The 18,221-nt window shown below is 39.2% G+C and overlaps 1 protein-coding gene across 2 annotated transcripts in view; it reads left to right on the top strand.

The window, feature by feature from the left end:
• ighmbp2 (immunoglobulin mu DNA binding protein 2) overlaps window positions 1-17,823 on the top strand; it is a 64,000-nt gene extending 46,177 nt beyond the window's left edge. Inside the window, exons 11-16 of one of the 2 annotated variants that reach the window (XM_048546137.2) lie at window positions 3,723-3,841; window positions 6,166-6,260; window positions 8,638-8,761; window positions 13,397-14,329; window positions 15,954-16,141; window positions 16,988-17,823. In XM_048546137.2, coding sequence (XP_048402094.2) covers window positions 3,723-3,841; window positions 6,166-6,260; window positions 8,638-8,761; window positions 13,397-14,329; window positions 15,954-16,141; window positions 16,988-17,182 — 1,654 coding nt within the window. In that variant the 3' untranslated portion in view covers window positions 17,183-17,823. The remainder of the gene's footprint in view (window positions 1-3,722; window positions 3,842-6,165; window positions 6,261-8,637; window positions 8,762-13,396; window positions 14,330-15,953; window positions 16,142-16,987) is intronic. The other variant, XM_048546138.2, reaches the window with a different exon arrangement.
• The last annotated feature ends 398 nt before the right edge of the window (window positions 17,824-18,221 follow it).

Here is an 18,221-nt window from a genome sequence, read left to right as displayed (position 1 = left end):
TGTCCAATACAGAGCACTTCAGTTAACAGATTGTCATCAACTTTTGAGAATTTATGCAGCAGGTTTGTTTTGTGAAACAGATGTCTTGCAAAGCTCTTCTTAAAGCTCTTCCCCTGGCTCTGGCAGCAATTGTATTAGTACTAATTACGGTTTAAAACTTCAAACTAAATTGCAACAGACTGCAAATTTAATTTATTAATATCACATATGTCTTATATTTTGTGGTGAATCTGGTGAGTCAGTCTCCACAAGTTTGACAAGCGCCTTGGACAACACTGATTTACTTCACAAATAAAAACAAAATTTGCTGGAAACACTCAGCAGATCTGACAGCATCTCTGGTGAGAAAGCTGAGTTAACATTTTGAGCCTGGTTACCCTTTTACAACTCTGCTTTCTCTTCACAGATGCTACCAAACCTGCTGAGTTTCTCCAGCAATTTTTGATTTTGTTTCAGATCTCCAGCATCCATTGTTTTTTGGGTGGTTTTTTTTGTCTACTCATCGACTTCATATTGCCTCTCACTCACTCTGAGCCCTAGCCAAACTACAGTCCTACCTAACATAAAATAAGACGGCTCTGATTGTTGGAGGTTAATTACCCCAGTCCCAGGGCATCCCTGCTCGAGCAGGTGTGGTTAGCCTCTAGGCCCATCTATCTTCAGTTGTTTCTTCAATGACCTTCCCTCCAACATAAAGTCAGAACTGGGAACTGGCAATCATCAATGTTCAGCGATTCCTCAGATGCTGAAGCAGTCCATGCCGGTATGCAGCACGACCTGGAAAATATCTAGGCTTGGGCTGATAAGTGACAAATAACATTTGTGGCTCAAAAATGCCAGACAGTATGATTTCGAATGTGAGAGAACACCAGTACCTGCAAATCCCCTCTGCAAGCCAAACAGCATCCTGACATGGAGCTTTATTGCTGTCCTTTGCTGCCACTGTGCCAAAGTTCTGGAGCTCCCACGATGGCTCAGTAGCATTTCTGTCTCACAGCGCCACAAACCCGTGTTCACTTCCAGCCTCGGGTGGCTGTCTGTGTGGAGTTTGCACATTCTCCCCTGTGTCTGCGTGGGTTTCCTCTGGGTGCTCCAGTTTCCTCCTACAGTCCAAAGATGTGCAGGTTAGTTGGATTGGCCATGCTAAATTGCCCATAGTGTTCAGGGATGTGTAGGTTAGGTGGATTAACCATGGCAACATCAGAGATAGGGTAGGGGGGTGAATGTGGGTAGAATGCTTTTCAGAGAGTCAGTGTGGACTGGTTGAGCTGAATGGCCTATTTCCACACTGTAGTGATTCTATGATGATATGATTCTAACAGCACTTTGTGCCTAAAAGCAAGTACTGTAGCAGTTTCAGAAGGCAACAACAACCTCCACATTCTCCAGAGCAGTTAGGATTGGCAATAAATGTGGCCTGGCCAGTGACCTCCAGATCCCTTGAATTAAATATGTAAAATAATTTAAACACTGATGGTGCCAAGCATTCAGTCAGTGGTGTCAGATTGCCAAGTTGGAAGTTCTTGAGATTTCAGATCAATGAGTACAGATCAATACTCAAGTAATACTCTATAGCTGTATGGACATCCACTCGATAAGGAATTATGTTTGCTCGTTTAGATTTCCTTATCTTTCCCCAAAAGCTGTTTTGTTCCTTGAACCATGTTGCAACTTGTTAAGGATTTTGTCAGCCCAGGAAAGTTGTGACTGGAGCTAGTCAAGACTAGCAACTAAGTTATACTGTCCGTTGACCTTGCAATGAAAGGGGAATTAGAAATTCTTGAAACTCTCATTGAAATCCCGGTGCTCGAGTCCTTACAATCAGCTTCCTTCATTTGGATACCAGTGGGATGACCGTATAAAAGGCTGGCTCAATAAGTAAACCTGCACTAAAATTACTCCATCTTGAAGTCACCTTAATTCTAGTTCTACAGTCAAGTTCAGGATTCATGGCATGAGCTTCTGTTTGATGCAAGAAGGTCAGACCTAAAATTCATCTCCAGGACACACAAATACTGCAACATTGATTTTCCAACTTCCATCAAGCTCCACTTGTCTCCAATCCCAAATTTCTTTAGCCAATGTTTGTTCCTGTGTTCTAACACAGAATTTATTTCAATATCCCTGTCTCAGCCTTTAAATTACACCAATGTTTTGTTGCCCCCGAACTCTGCAGTCTCTTGCTGACCTATATATCCTACACCCTCAGCTGAATATTTTTGTAACCTCTCTCTTCAAACACTCCAGATTGTCTTTCAGATCTCACTGTCTGTCCAGTTTCTCTTCTTTTCTAACACCCCCTTGAACACCTTTTCGGTCACTCTGTCTTATCAATCACGTTCTGGTTTGCTGTCATTATTCCCAGAGGTGATATACGCCTCGGGGTTTCCTGTGATAGTGGTTCCTAATTAAAAGCGTATAGTTGGCTGTTGTAATTTGCAGCACTATTAAAATGTTGGCCTTTAACTGAAATGCGGGTTGGAGTTTAAAAATGAGAAACTGATATCCTTAGTTGCACAAAGCCTTGGACAAAGTGCATCAGAAACACTGCATTTAGTTTGAGCATCAGACATTAGGAAAAGTAGCCTGGCAGTGGAAGATGTAGAACATGGATTCACACAAACAATACTAAGGTGTACAGGAGCACTGACTTGTAATTCATCAAATTTAGTGTTTGAGCCTTGTTTTGATCATGGTATTTGGAACAAGAAAAGGATTTTTTGGGTAGATACAGAGAAATTATTTTCTCTTGAAGCAGAAGCCAGGGCAGCATAATCTTAAAATTACAGTTTTGGAGTGCAAGAAAAATACATGCCAAGCGTTATGGAAATCTAGACCATTATGCTGCAAAAGATTGTGGCTGCTGGTTTAATTGTTATTTTCTATTTTTTACATTAGGAGTATGTAAAGTTGAAGTGTAGATCAGCCTAAAACTAACCGCACAATGGAGCAGGCTCCAGGACTCAAATGGAATATGTTCCTTTCTCAATTGTATTTCACGTGTTAACAGAAGCCTGGCTCAGCAGTTTTCCAGAACTTATTTTAAGTTTAACAAATGTGCATTTTTTTTTGCACTGCTCCTTCCTGGAAACAACCATTGCTAATCCTTCCTCTTGTGATTTTGCTTCTTCCAGGTGATTTGCACAAAATGGTGCAGCTTGTCATTTATAGTCATGTTTACTTTTCATTAAGGTGGGTGGCGTGTAGGTGATGTAGTCAACATGTGAGAATAGGTCAGGATTGGATTTGAGCTCTGGGTAATGTTTTGAAAATTCACTGATTTCTATAAATACGTATGTCAGTCACAGACGTGTAACTGAGAATGAGAATGAGCAAGAGTTGTAAAATGTCTTTATGTTAATATCAAGCTGTAAAAGTATTGAATTCGATCAAAACACCTCTCTGAAAATAGCTCCGCCAACTGTGAGGTGACGAACTGAGGAGGAGGTGGGAGGTGGGATGAAATTATTTTCATTCCTTCCAAGCTTCAAAGGCTAATAAAGACATCAGTGCTACCCAAAAATTAATTGTGTCCTGGCAGAATGTTACTGTAGCAATTTTAGCAAAGCAGACCCCATACACCTCGACACACACTCCAATTAATCTTTTTTATTGACTGTGTTGTGTGGGCTGATTTCTGTATTACAGCAATACACGTTTTTTTATGGATGGCTATTTTTATGCTGTTTTAGTTTTGCTATGTTATTACTTTGCTCCCATAGGGATCTGCCTGGGGTTTCTTCTACAGAAGAGACAAAGATTCCGCTGCTTCTAATAGACACTGCAGGATGTGGCTTGTTTGAACTTGATGAAGAAGATGAACAATCCAAAGGAAATACTGGTACTGTATAATTAATGGGAGATAAATTGGAAACAATCATACTGATGTAGCAATCCTCTACATAACAGAAGTGGGTTTCACCAAGCTAAACTCCTGAGTGCGTTATTTTTATTAAAATGCAAAATTTGGCAGGTGAAACAGATCTGAATGCTGGAAACACTCAGCAGGTTCAGCAACATCTGTGGAGAAAACAGAGTTAATGTTTCAAGTCCAATGACTCTTCTTTGGAACTGAGAGGACTGGAAAATGATGTTTTATGTTGACACAGCAGAAGGAGGAGCAAGTTGTACGTATGGCACTATGCAAACATTTCCATCCCAGGCCTACTGCAGTGAAGCTGGATGCAAATTGGAGGAGCAGTGCGTTGTTTTCTGCTTTAAAGACTCATAAGTGTGCTAATCCGCTTCAGAGCATGAGCACTGTCCCCCATTTTGCCCCATATCCCCGTCCACTATATCGACCCTTACCATCTGTGTACTGGTGCAATGGGTTTGCTCTCAGCAGAGCTGACCTATTTTCTACAATTCACACCAGTCATTAATGTCTACTTTTCATGTCTATTTTTCCTTCACTATCATTAGCATTTACTTTGGGTATCCTCACATCTATTCCATTCTCCACTTGTCAACAGCATGAAAACCAGTCCCGTTCAATTCCAAGGAAGACTCATGGGACTCAAAATGTTAACCCTGTTTCTCTTTCCATAGATCATGCCAGACTTGCTGAGTTTTGTCAGCATATTCTGTTTTTATTTTGAATAATGTGTGTGTGAAATCTTGTATTGTTTTAAAAGGGAATCAAATAATAGTACAGCACAGAGCAAAGCCACTTGGCCTTTGGAGTCTGTGCTTGTTCTTTCGAAGAATAATCTTGTAACTTCCATTCTTTCCATAAATCCATCCTTTCTTACTCCTTTAAACACTTACTCATCTTCATTCGAAGGCTAGTGTTAAAGCTGTGCCATGACCACATCAGGTTGTGCATGCCAAATCCTAATGACTTGTGTTAAAAAGTTTTCCTTTATGTTGATTGGCGAAATTAAATATGATCACCTCAATATGTGCCTTCTGGTATGACCCTTTATAGCCATTGAAAACAATTTATTTTACCTACTCTAAATCCTTCAAAACTTTAAACACTCCTCAAGTCTCTTCTGCTCTAATGGAAACAATCACAGTTTCCCTTTGTTCCTGGATTTATTCCAGTAAATACTTCTGTATCGTCTATAGAGCCTTCATGGCTCTGTTAAATAGTGTTGTACCCATAATCGGAGACAAACCACAGCTAGGGTAGAACTTCTGTTTTGTATGGGTTTAGCTTAAATCCTTGGCTTTTTGACTGTCCATTTTTGTAATGCTCGTGATCCCACATGTTTTGTTCACTGCTTTGGTAATCCATTCTACTACCTTCAGAGAGTGTGCATAAATGCCCACGGGTCTTTCTGTTCTTGAACCACAAATTAGCTGACAGCCTCTCCTCATGGCCATGGCCACTCTGCAGGTTGAAAAGTTCTGACACCTCTGCAATATCGTCTCTTTCTAAGGCTTCAACCATGCTAATTGTCCATCCACTGCAGGGGTGAGCAGCTAATCTTGTTAATGATCCAATCTAGGGATACTTCATGGCAATAGGTCAGGAAGCAGTTATGGCGAGGCTCCCCATATTTTCTTACAATGCACCTACAAAAATCAAGCCCAAAGAAAATTTAGATGGTCATAGTGCTAGTTGATAAAAAATTACTGTAATTCTATTGCCTGTGAGACCATATACTTGAAAATCTCAGCAGCTGGGCTGAGAAGTCCTTAATCCTTATTCTCTTGGACTGCGATCACAAAAAAAAACAAGGTCAATAAAATGTTGAAGCAGAAAGCTTCAATAGCAAGCTATCACCAGATACCTATCAAATACAAGAGAATAGTTATTTTGTTGAAGTAAAATCTGACAACCCACTATTATTAGGGAGCAGAACCTGTACATGATTTTGTAATGTTGGATGAGAACAAATTGTCCTGGTTTGATTTCATTAAAATAACTTACTTCCTGGTTTACTGGGGCAAAAAAAATGCTTACATATTCCCAGATTTTTCTCAGCCTACCATTTAAAAAGATTGGACAGTCTCAAGTAGAATCCAGTTCTAAAAGCAGGAATAAAATGTTGTTATGCCCTTAGGTTTTATTATTAAGTCCATAGATAATGTGCAACGTGGGTCAACCTTGAGTTGTGGCTTGTGATTCACTTACAAAGCAATTCTTGCTTCTAAAAAGGTATGTATGATAGATTAGAGTTTGTAATGCTACTGCTTAAATTGATTTTTTAATTCTAGGGGAGGTTCAAATTGTGACTCTGCACATTCAAGCCCTGATTGAAGCTGGTGTCCACCCAAAGGATGTTGCTGTGATAGCACCGTATAATTTGCAGGTATAGTTCATGATCCTTTTCAAATGTTTTTGCGTAGGTATTGCAATCATTTGTTTTTGATTTCTGGTATTGAGCTGTTCACATTTTAGAAGTTCTACTTACACACAAACTAAATCACATAAGTTTTGCAATCTAATTCCTAAAGTTTCTTTTATGAGTGTAGTTTGTATGCAAATAGTTTGAAAGTGACAATATGCTGATCCAGTGTGTAGTGCATCCAGTTTTCTGCACATTTTTGATGATCACTGTTAATTTTCAGGTTTATACATATTTAGTAAATACACTATAGTGTTCAGAAAGTGAACAATAAAAATGAAGAGATAGAATTCCCAAGATACGACTCTTGGGACTGACAATATTCTATTTAACAGCTGCTAAAATGGAAGAGGTGGCATATGAGAAAGTTATGAGACAGCAGGCTTTCTAGTGACTGCACTACAATACACCAACTGTGTAGCCCACATAACGGAGATCATTTCTAGGCACCAGCACAGTATCACTAGCCATCGATATGCCACCCTGTGCTGTAAGTGTACATAGACCAAATAGCAGCATATTTCTGTATCTGACTGTTTGATGATCTGGACTTTGAAGGCAGTTGCCCCCAATTTTTCTCAGTCTGATATGCCACAACTTAAAGTTTTGTTTTTGGCATTCTGGCAGGGATGTGTATCTGGTGGTTCATTCTTCCATGGAGCTCCTAAGGAATTATTTGAGAGTATTTACACATTTGTAAATCTCAATTATATCAGTGAGTCCACTAACTCTGTTTTCATCTGGAATAGGAGCCTTTATCAGATTAAGTTTATATAACTATTCAGTGAATAGACTTAACTTTCTAAGCCTATCTAAGTGAATAAGATGTTTGAAACCAACAATTCTTGTGGCCTGTATGAGTGGACTAAAACTGGAATTCTACTTTTCATCTAACCAGGATCCAATTTGAGAAAAATACAATTGAAATAACTGCAGAAAAGCTGGTTACTAAGTTCCCCTTTATTTTTGTGTGTCCTCCTGTCAGCATTTGGTGTCCGTAGTCAACGCAAATCAACCATAAGCTAAAATCAGTCCCATGTTTCTGGATGCTGTACTATATTTCTGGAGGTAATGCGAAGCTCTTACATTGCCAGCCTTCATGAAGATAATTTACTGCATATTACCATCATGCAGATTTTAGCGTCATATTTTATACCTTGCTATGGGACAAACCGTCTACTAAAATTATAACAGAAGCAAGATTTTGGGCATTGGATGACTCAAAAAGTAACCTTGACACCGGTTCTGGCTTCCTCAGAGCCAGCCCTGCTTTAGCAGAACCTCTGATGCTCCTGTTTTTGTCTGTCAGCCAGACCTCCTTGATTGGACCAGATTAACAAGTCCTATTTGAGAACTCCTACCCATGAGGAGATAGTAAGAACTGCCGATGCTGGAGTCATAGATAACACAGTGTGGAGCTGGAGGAGCAGAGCAGTCCAGGCAGCAGCAGAGAAGCAGGAAAATTGACGTTTCACGTTGGGACCCTTCTTCAGGAGAAGGGTCTTGACTCGAAACATCAATTTTCCTGCTCTTCAGATGCTGCCGAGACTGTTGTGATCCTCTAGCTCCACACTCTGTTGTCTGATATCCTATGAGGTCCACCTTGACTGACCTCATTACAATCAGTCCAACAATGTTCTTAGTTTTACCGAATAACCTTATTTGTTATTGTTTTTGTGGCATTGGGTGATATGCCATTGGAGAGTGTTAAACTATAATAATATACTGTGACCGGTAGCAACAAATCTATGCCCACTTTTGATCAGCGTTACCTTGTTTGCGTTTGCTAATTGAATATTTTGTCCACTGCAATTAAAGCTGATTTTTTTTCTGTCCCGTTAGCCACAAGTACACCTCACTGAAACTAAATGTAGTAACTCACCTGCTTCTCTGGATAACCTCGGCTAATTCAGCACATTCTGAACTTAAGTAACAATCCATGGACTTAGCCACCCATTGTATGGTCAAGTATATCTGACTCCTAATAGCTTCTTACCGAATCATAGTACACCTCATTTTCCAGTGGAATTTTAGACCTGCATCCTTCATAAAGTGCATTCTGAGTCTTGGCGTTGTTGTATGTAAGAGGTGCTTCAAGGCTTGGGCAATTCTCTATTTTTAAATAAATTAAATTGAATAAAATGCTCCCTCTAGGTTGATCTTGTGTTTTTCCTGGGGAGCAATTGTAGAGTGATGCAGCAGAGATGAAAACAGGTTAGCTTCTTTGTTTGGAGAAGGAATGGAGGAATTCAGAAATGAGATGAGCCAAATTATAATGGGGGAGGGTGATGCTGAAAGAACAAAACTTTATTTTTTAACAATGGGTTTGTTTGCTAAACAGGTTCAACTCCTGAGGAAAGAATTGTCCAACAAATATCCGGAACTGGAAATCAAGTCTGTTGATGGTTTTCAAGGAAGAGAAAAAGAGGCAGTTATCTTATCACTTGTGAGATCTAACAGAACAGGTATGGGCCATTGGTGTTTTTCGTAATACAGTGCTGCGTGCCTCTTGCACAAGAGGGTGAGTCTAATGATATTTTTTTGAAGTCTCCGACTTCTGAATGCATAAGATTCTGAGCTTTTATAAACCTACTGATGTTGGAGTTGCTTTGCACGTAGCTACCTAGATGTAATACAGAATAAGCCTGTTCGCACAACAAAGAATTTGCATTTGTTTAGTGCCTGCCTCAACCCAAAAGTAACCTTGAAGTACTTTACAGCTAATTATGAATGTTTGAAGTCTGGTCAATATCCCAGCATTATAGACACTGTTCATGCTGTGTGAGCTGTAGAGTAAAGTGGAGAGAAGAAAAAAATGGAAATGGGAAGCGTTGCAGTCTATGGCCTCTAGCCTCACTATCTCCAATCCAGTCCTTTTACCAGTGAAACTGCCTCCTTCCAAATCAAACTTTACAATGTGGCAGGACCTCCTCTTCTCCCAAGTGTAAGGAAGTGTATTATAGTGCCCTGCTTTGATTAGAGAACAGGCTTGTGAAGTAATAGGGAAGGACGGCGCATTATTTGGGATTATTTTGATGTTGAAGTACATAAAGAGCAAGAGGGATGTGAAGAGGCATCTCAGCTTGGCAATCTTTGGGAGGGTCATTGGATTTCAAGGAACCCTGCAACTTATATGAATATCCAGCTGACATTCTGCTCTTCTCACTAATTTGCTGAATACCCCTTTGCTCGTTTAAGAATCAGCAGTCCTGTTCAATTTTCTGCTCTCAAGCAGCCAACTATCTGGAAGCAGCATAATTAGTACAGGTTGTTTGCCTTTTGTCTTTGAATAAAGCCCAATCATGAAAATTGTTTGGGTGTCCTCCTGACAACATTGGGTGTCCATGGTCCACCCACAAGCTAAAGTCTCATGTTTCTGGATGCTGTGCTATATTTCTGGAGTTAATGAGAAGCTCTTACATAGGTAGCCTTTGTGAAGATAATTTACTTGGACATCTTGAATATTACAATCATGCAGATTTTAGCATCATATTTTATACTTTGCTGTGGGACAAAGCATTGACTAAAATTATTGCAAAAGCATGATATTTGTCATTGGCTCAAAAAGTAGGTAGAAATGGGGGGAAAAAGACAGATGGATGAATTGTTAGTACACTAGAAACAAAAGGGCAAAATATTGTGGCCATCATGGAGACATGGTTATAAAGTGCCCAAACCTTGGAACTGAGTAGTCAAGGGCCTTTAGCATTTTGGAATGATATGAAAAACACGGGAAGCAGTGGTTTATGTCATGGCAGTCAACTCTCTAAAGCAATGCTTCATGGTTGAACTGCTCTATTCTGGCATGATGGTTTCTGCCAGATATGTTGCAAAGGAGGCCAGTGGCTAGAAAAGACCTCTGTTTTCTGTGGACTCTTTTCTCGACCAGTTGCGCTTCTCGTTTCTACTTGTCTTTTCCAAGATCTCTTTAAGCTGTCAGCCTCCAGAGGTTGCATCCATCAGAAGCTGTCTTCAAGTTGAAATTGTCGATTTTTTTTTATTCATTCTAAGAATGAAGGTATCGCTGGCTAGGCAGTGTTTATTGCCCATCCCTAGTTGCCCAGAGGGCAGTTAAGAATCAACCACATTGTTGTGGGTCTGGAGTCACATGTAGGCCAGACTAGGTAAGGATGGCAGTTTCCTTTCCTAAAGGACATTAATGAACCAGACGGATTTTTCTGACAATTGACAATGGATTCACAGCCGTCACAAGATTCTTAATTCCAGATATTTATTGAATTCAAATTCCACCATCAGCTGTGGCGGGATTCAAACCCAGGTCCCCAGAATTTTGCCTGATCTTGATTAACAGTCCAGCAATAATACCATTAGGTCATCGCCTCCCCTAAAGTAGGGAGTCAGGCCGAGGTATGATTCGGTGATTACACTGGTGATTATTCAGTGAATACCACAACAGTCTTGTCAGGGAAAGTGTTGAAAGATAAAACCAGCGTTGAGATATGCCGTGGCGATGAACACCTCAAAGATACAATACATACCTTGGCACACTTTATCTCACAGTTTTCAGGAGAAATCTTTCATGTATAATGTACTTTGAAGGTGTGAAACTAAATTTGCTTCTCTACAGAATAAAGCTGAAAGCCCCAAATACTGTGATCCAACTGTGCAAGAATTAAATTCTCAGCTTTGTCAAGTTGCTTTCATTATTATTGGCATTTTAGAATTAAAAGGAAAACAACACATAATTGTGATTGAGGTCATGTTAGCTCCGTTATGAAAAAATATAAAGTGAACTTGGCTATAATGAAGCCTACTGTTGAATAGTTTGTGAACCTTCTTGTCAAGGTTCATATAACAGATACAGGTGCCTATCAAGTTGTCCCCCAGCAAGGAGCCTTGAGCAGTTGAAGAAAATTACAGTGCAAAGCAGGAAAAGACTGTCTAGTCCATCCAGCTTATGCCAAACATAAGTAACGCTTCCTGCATGACAATATACGCACTCCTCAACTCACCCAAAGAAAATATAATCTCTTGGGAGAAGCAAGAAAACAGATAAACATACAGACCTATTAAGGAGAAAGGATCTGAGGGAACAAAACAGTTTTCTAACCCTCTTCAGTGATTGAAACTAGCCTAGATCATTCTGACCCTGTGATAATCTCCACTCATACCAGAAATTGGTTGGAGTAGTGGAAATAGTGAAAAAATGCACTATACATATGCTCAGAAACAATGAGATATTAAAATCAATATCTCTATGTTGAGAGGAGTGTAGCTTACTTTGCACGCTGCACTATATCTGTGTAATGTTCTGCACTTTTGCAAAGTCACCAACACTCCAACAGTGTTGAGTAAATCTAACACAATTAAGAAAGCAAATGTTCATATGCCTCAATGTGAAGTTAATCTTCTCAACCTTGTTTCTGTTGAGTAAAGTTAATTTGAATGCATTGTTTCCATGCCTTGGCAGAACGTAATAAACCAGGATTATTCATTCCATCAGAGATCAACACATGGCTGCACGTAATTGATCACTGCTGATCCACTGGAGGAACTGAATATTAATTAAACAAGACTTAGGGTTGGTCTTCAGGAAACTATAAAAATAAGTCCATGATAGAGAGAACTAAAAGCTTTTAACATATAATGGCAGCAATATTTAAATGTTTTCAAAAATGACATTCGAATTTGCACAATTATCTAAAAATTATTTCGTTAAGTTATAGATATTCCACAATTGTACTTAAAGTAACTCAAAATTTATACGAGACAACAAAATGTGAGGCTGGATGAACACAGCAGGCCCAGGAGCACAAAAGCAGACGCTTCGGGCCTAGACCCTTCGTCAGAGGAAGTCTAGGCCCGAAGCGTCAGCTTTTGTGCTCCTGGGGTGCTGCTGGGCCTGCTGTGTTCATCCAGCCTCACATTTTGTTGTCTTGGATTCTCCAGCATCTGCAGTTCCCATTATCACTAATCAAAATTTATATGATACTGTTTTAATCTCCCATAAGTCTCAATGCCTGAAATTCAGTTTAATGCCTTTCTAAAGTAGTGTTATTTTTAAAATCGTTTGCTTTTAAAGTGCGATATCCACATTTTCTCTGTGATGGTACAGTGACATATTCATGTCGACTGTTGAAAAGAAATTTTTCTCTCTGTTAGGTGTAAGGTTTCTCTGTGGAATACATTTGCACGGTCCTAGGTTCAGCATTCAGTAATCAGATAAAGATTACCTCTGATGATTGGAAAAGAACCAGTCGGGAAATATTTTATGTTGTGTAGTCAGTTGCTACAATCGAGCATGTAATGTCTGAAAGAGTGTTGGAAGTATATAATGGTAACCTTTATAAATGAACTGGCTGTATGCTTGAAAGGCTATGGAGTGTAAGCAAGGTATTTGGGACTACATGGATTACTGGGACAAATGGCTTCCTTCTGCACTGGAGCTGTCCTTGAGTCTATGACTCATACAATATTTGACCTTCTCTTAGCTGGTAAAATTTGATTGTCACAATTTGCAGTTAGCAAGAAACTGTTCTGGACCTCAATTAGTGTGCAGCTAGTCAGAACAAGCACAGTATCTATTGCTACTGTTCGATGTTCGATTGTCATGTAGCCATTTTTAAGTAACTCCTTAGCATCTCTGCATGACTTTGTAATTCTGACTCCTGAGTTCCCCTGACTCCTGCAGCACATTGCCCTGATAGCTTAAGGAAAGTAGAAACTAAGTTAGCTAAATATTCAAGTATGGGTGAACTTGTATGGAATCCTTCGTAATTTCTAGGCATTCCAAATATTGCTTTTGCTCCACCTGAGCTTATTTAATACTGATGCATTGTAGAAATTCCGCACTATTGGCTTGTCTCATTTTGAGTCATTCCATATGATCTCTTAATGAATAATTAGAACTTATTAGGATAGAAATTGATTTTGGGCGGTAGCACGAAGTATCAGATCAACCATTTGTTCTACATTCTGCGCTGCATTTGGTGCCATCAACATTAAGAGAATTAAATATCGAATGAGATGTGTGTCAGGAAACCAAAATAAAATCATGCCTTTCAACATTTCAGCCCACGACCAATTTCTTCTCTGTTGGCTTTTGAACAAGTAATCACATTTTGACTCCTGTTATCCAGGTGCGGTGGGCTTTCTGGCTGAAGATCAAAGAATAAATGTTGCCGTTACTCGCGCGCGCCGCCACTTGATGGTGGTCTGTGACACACGGACAGTCAGCTCTCACCCGTTTTTGAAATCCCTGGTGGAATACATGACTGAACATGGGGAGATGCGAACCGCTTTTGAGTACTGTGATGACATTGTGGCTGAAAATTACTCCCGGCCAGCCCATCGGGCCGAGCAAAGGAGAGCAAAAGACTCTTCAGATACACACAAAAATAACGGGAGCTCAACCAGTGACAGGAGTGCAGCATCTCTAAAAACGCACAAACTCACTCACAACCGATCCACTCAAAAGTTGCAGTGTAAAAAGAAAATTACAAATGGCAGTCATTCCATAATTCAGAAAGATGATGCTAATACTGGAGCATTAGAGCAAGCCACTGAAGCTATGAATTTAAAAGCTAACTCTGAGAAACTCAAGGAACAAATAATGCAATTTACGGAGGATATTGCAAGGACTCGGTTTGAATTCCCTTCATCTTTGAATTCTCATGATCGGTTGTTGGTTCACCAGATAGCAGAAGAGTTTGGCCTCGAGCATTTTAGCATTGGTGAAAGCAAAGATCGGTTCATTGTTATAGCCAAATCGGTTCTTTTGGAAACGCAGAGTTCTGTTGGTGGTCAACCAGTCCACAAGATGCCAGAGGTCTGTCAGAAATCCAGTAGTCCTGTCCCACAAATATCTGAGGAAAATGAATGTACTCGTACTGAAATAGAAATACCACAAAACTGTACCCCTTCTGTTTCTCCATCAAAGCTGGATTTAAAGGGACTGTACTTAGAAAGGATGGAGCGGGAACAAGCTAAACGAGAGCAGAAGGCAAATCAGAAACAGCTTTCTAATGCTACAACTTCATTGAAGTCTAAAAGTAAGCAACATGGAGAAAAGGGTGAGTACTATACATTGCTATTGAAATTGTTCTTAGGTTGTGAGCTACTAAGGTTCTTTTAATGAAATTAAACGTGACAGATTAAGCAGTGATTATTGATTGGAAGCAATCCATTGAGAAATAGGGAAGGCATTCGGTTTTGGAGGGATGTCAGTATAATGTTCTAGATATTTTATATTTCTGTTGTAGCTATTTTGTTTTTAAGACATCTGGCAAGGCAATGGCCCAGTGACGGGACTGTTAATCCACAGACCCAGGGTATTGTTCTGGGGACCTAGGTTCAAATCTCACCACAGTAAATGATGGAATTTGAATTTGACAACTGTCTGGAATTAAGAGTCTAATGATGACCATGAATCCATTATCGATTGTTGGAAAAACCCATCTGATTCACTAATGTCCATTAGGGAAGGAAACTGCCATCCTTACCTGGACTGGCCTACATGTGACTCTGAACTTCCCCTCTGGGCAATTGGGGATCAGCAGTAAATGCTGTCTGGACTGCCATGCCCTCATTCCCGAATGAATAAAGAAAAAAAACTAATACCTGCTCTTAAGATGTTGCTTGGCCTGCTGTGTTCATCCAGCCCCACGCCTTGTTATCTTGGATTCTCCAGCATCTGCAGTTCCTACTGTCTCTAATACCCCAGAGGTTTGTTTTTTCTGGAATTTTTTTTGTATTTACATGTTTATTTCACATCACTTTGATGAATTTGTTTAAACTTCAAGACACAGCCGATTTGATTTTTATTTTATTACAATTGTTTGTTTGGTTCAGTATTTCACAAACTTTTAATCAGCTCCAACAGTGGTCTCTGCATGCATTGAATGAGAAGTAGCAACTCTAAATAAACTAGAGTTCATCCAATACGGAAAATATATAATCCTGTTGGGGTAATTATTATTTAAATGACTGCTTATGTTGGGATAGCGCACAATAGTGAATCATAATGTTATAGATTCTTGAGTTCCAAAACTAACTGCTGGATACAGTGCAACATAATTAAAAGGTAGTAGAGAACTTGACTATCACTCAAAAAAAATTATTTTGCCAAACGTTTTTTGTCTTGTACTGGTGTTCATTCACAAAAAAAATGTAAGGGGTAACAACATTTAATACTATCTGAGAAATAAGTGCTGATTAGTTGGCAAGTAAACTCTGATTGATATAGGCATTGTTTGAGTGCCTGTTTGACATTGACTGACAGTTAACTGCTAAGCTTTGCAGTTAACTGTCAGTCAACATCAACTGGCACTCAAACAATGCAGTACAAAAATCTTAGATAAAATGTGTATTTTTGCACAATAATTAAAAGGAAACTTGTTTTGTTCGACTAATACGTGTCTGTTTTACTTGAGTGGAAGTTAGGTTCAGGGCTTTCAGCTGCATTTGAAATTGATGAAGATTGCATTGTTGTACATTTTTCTTAGTGTGAACTAGAATGGCCTTGGGGTTGTGAGAATACCTGGAATATTTTCACTAATCAGCCAACCGAGATGTGCAAGCCATTGTGCTACTGCATGGAAGCTTTGCGACACACTTGTAGTATAGCTTATATTCGATTTTCAATTATTTTATTTTAGTTAGGATGGGACTAATCATTTCTCTAATTGCTTTTTTTAGCAGGGAAAGCTTCAACTAGGGAAGCTGCTGCATGTAATACTGACGAAGATTTTGATGCGCTCATTGCTGCATCAATAAAGGCGAACAGTGTTTGTGCTTTCTTAAAGTGTAAAGAAAGTATTCTAACCTTGGGGCAACACTGCATTCACTGTAACAAACACTATTGCCTCAGCCATCACATCCCAGAGGTAAGAGCAGAGTGTAAAAAAGTTAAGTGCTCAGTTATTTCATTTTACCATGTTTGAGATGAAGTAGTTGATAGTAATACTGAAGAAACTGAATGGATCTAGATATTGGAACACTATGTTTCAGTAAAATAAAGGCACTTCTCCTGATGGTTTTTTACATGGCATCTGAATTTAGAAAGAAATTCTGACCACGTGGGTGCTCTTGACAAAGCCAGAATTGTTAGCTATTCATGAGAAAGTGGTTCCTTTGAACAGTTAAGTCTGTGTAATGACAGAGTTGCTAGAAAGGGAGTTCTGAGAATTTGGGACTAACAAAGATGAAGAAACTGTGATATATGTCTGAGTTGGAAATGTGTGTCTTGAAAATGGCAATGTTCTCAGACCGCTGATGCCATTTTCCTTCTAGACATAATGCTTGTGAGATCCTGTTGAAGAAACCTTGCTGAGTCATTGCAGTGAATCATCTAGTTGGCATACACTGCAACCAGAGTGCGTTAGTTGAGAGAGTGGAGGTTTAATGTAGTGGATGAGCTGTGGAACTTGTTATCCCCATACTTCCTTTCCTCCTCCCAAATCCACAAACTTCTAAAATCCAAGCTTCAGATTTCTTCATGACTGCCATGTAGTTTAATTGACCTCATTACTATCCAAATTACTTTTCAGGAAAGCTTTAAACCGTATCTAGCTCATATCATAATTCATTTTGCGTTTAGAATTCTGCAGGCTTTTGCAATGGTCTCCTGTTTTGTCTGGGAGGCTCTGCAATTTATTCTTGATTTATTTAGCAGCTCCCACTGACATTATCAAGAACAATGCAAGTTACATGTATTTCTGTCCCTCTTCCAGGTTCATGGCTGTGGTGGGAGTGCCAAAGCTCATGCCCGAAAACTCATCAGCAGAGAAGGTATTCTATATGCAGGCAGTGGCACTAAAGACCATTCTTTAGATCCTGCAAAGAAAGCCCATCTGCAGAGAAGACTAGGAAAGAAAATAGAACAACTAGCTAGCCAACGAGGTCCTAAAAAAGAAACTAAAAAATAAACATTTTGTATGCTATAATTTTATGTAGATGGCCTAAACATATGTATTTATTTTAAAGGACTTTCTTGCATTATAAAAGTAATTTCTGGAGTATAATTGTTATACACAGATGAAAATGCATTACAAATTATGAAAACTATGCAATTTTCATAGCTTCTTAGTGGGTGTTACAAGTTGTGTAGCAATAGATGCTACCGAGGCGCAAAAATTAATCTTCATCCTTTTCCTGTCAGCAGCTGTTTAAAAGCAATGGGAACTCTGAAAGCTTGCTGCAGTGTAAATGATTATCCTGATTACTTGAGCAACTTATTCCATACCATCATTGGGGATAGCTGTAAAAGGACAATATCAATGATGGATTACTAGAACAGTAATCATTAATGTTGTTCAGTGTTAAATCAGACATTTCTGTTCCTGATCAATTGATTTTTCTGGTTTAAAAACCTGCAATAAAATGGACAATAAAGGTACACAATCTACTGATTTCCAAGTGCCTTGCTGATCAATAAATATTGTAATCAAACATTGATAGTAATGCATACTGTGCACTCAAGTAAAATTGTCTGTTTTTTTCCCATGAAACAGCATTGTTCTTGCTTCTTTTAACCTAGAGCATGGAATATGGAAGACACAGATATCAGAAATTATAAACTTGATCTTATTTAACCATGTAAAGTTGTCTTAAAGTTTAAGCCAAGTTAATGGGTAACATAACTGTTTTAAGACCACAGATTATCCGTGGGCATTGACATGGGAAATGCACATGCATGTTCACCAACCATCTTTATATTGATGTGCCTATTTAGCCAGTTGTTAGATGAGTGCATTTAATTGATTTGTATTGAAGAATAAATGGGATATTGGGAGTTAGAATCTCCTCTACTTTCTAAGACAGATCACAACAAGAGAGAAGGCAAAATCGGATGTAATGGTGTTACAGTTAAATAAAGGTAATTACAGGGGCATGAGAGAGGAACTGATGAAAATCGACTGGAAGCAGAGCCTAGCGGGGAAGACAGTAGAGCAACAATGGCAGGAG

The sequence above is a fragment of the Stegostoma tigrinum genome, chromosome 17, assembly GCF_030684315.1.
Source record: "Stegostoma tigrinum isolate sSteTig4 chromosome 17, sSteTig4.hap1, whole genome shotgun sequence".
Lineage (NCBI taxonomy): Eukaryota > Metazoa > Chordata > Chondrichthyes > Orectolobiformes > Stegostomatidae > Stegostoma > Stegostoma tigrinum.
Note: the sequence above shows the minus strand (reverse complement) of the source record. Positions and strands in the feature narration are given on the sequence as shown.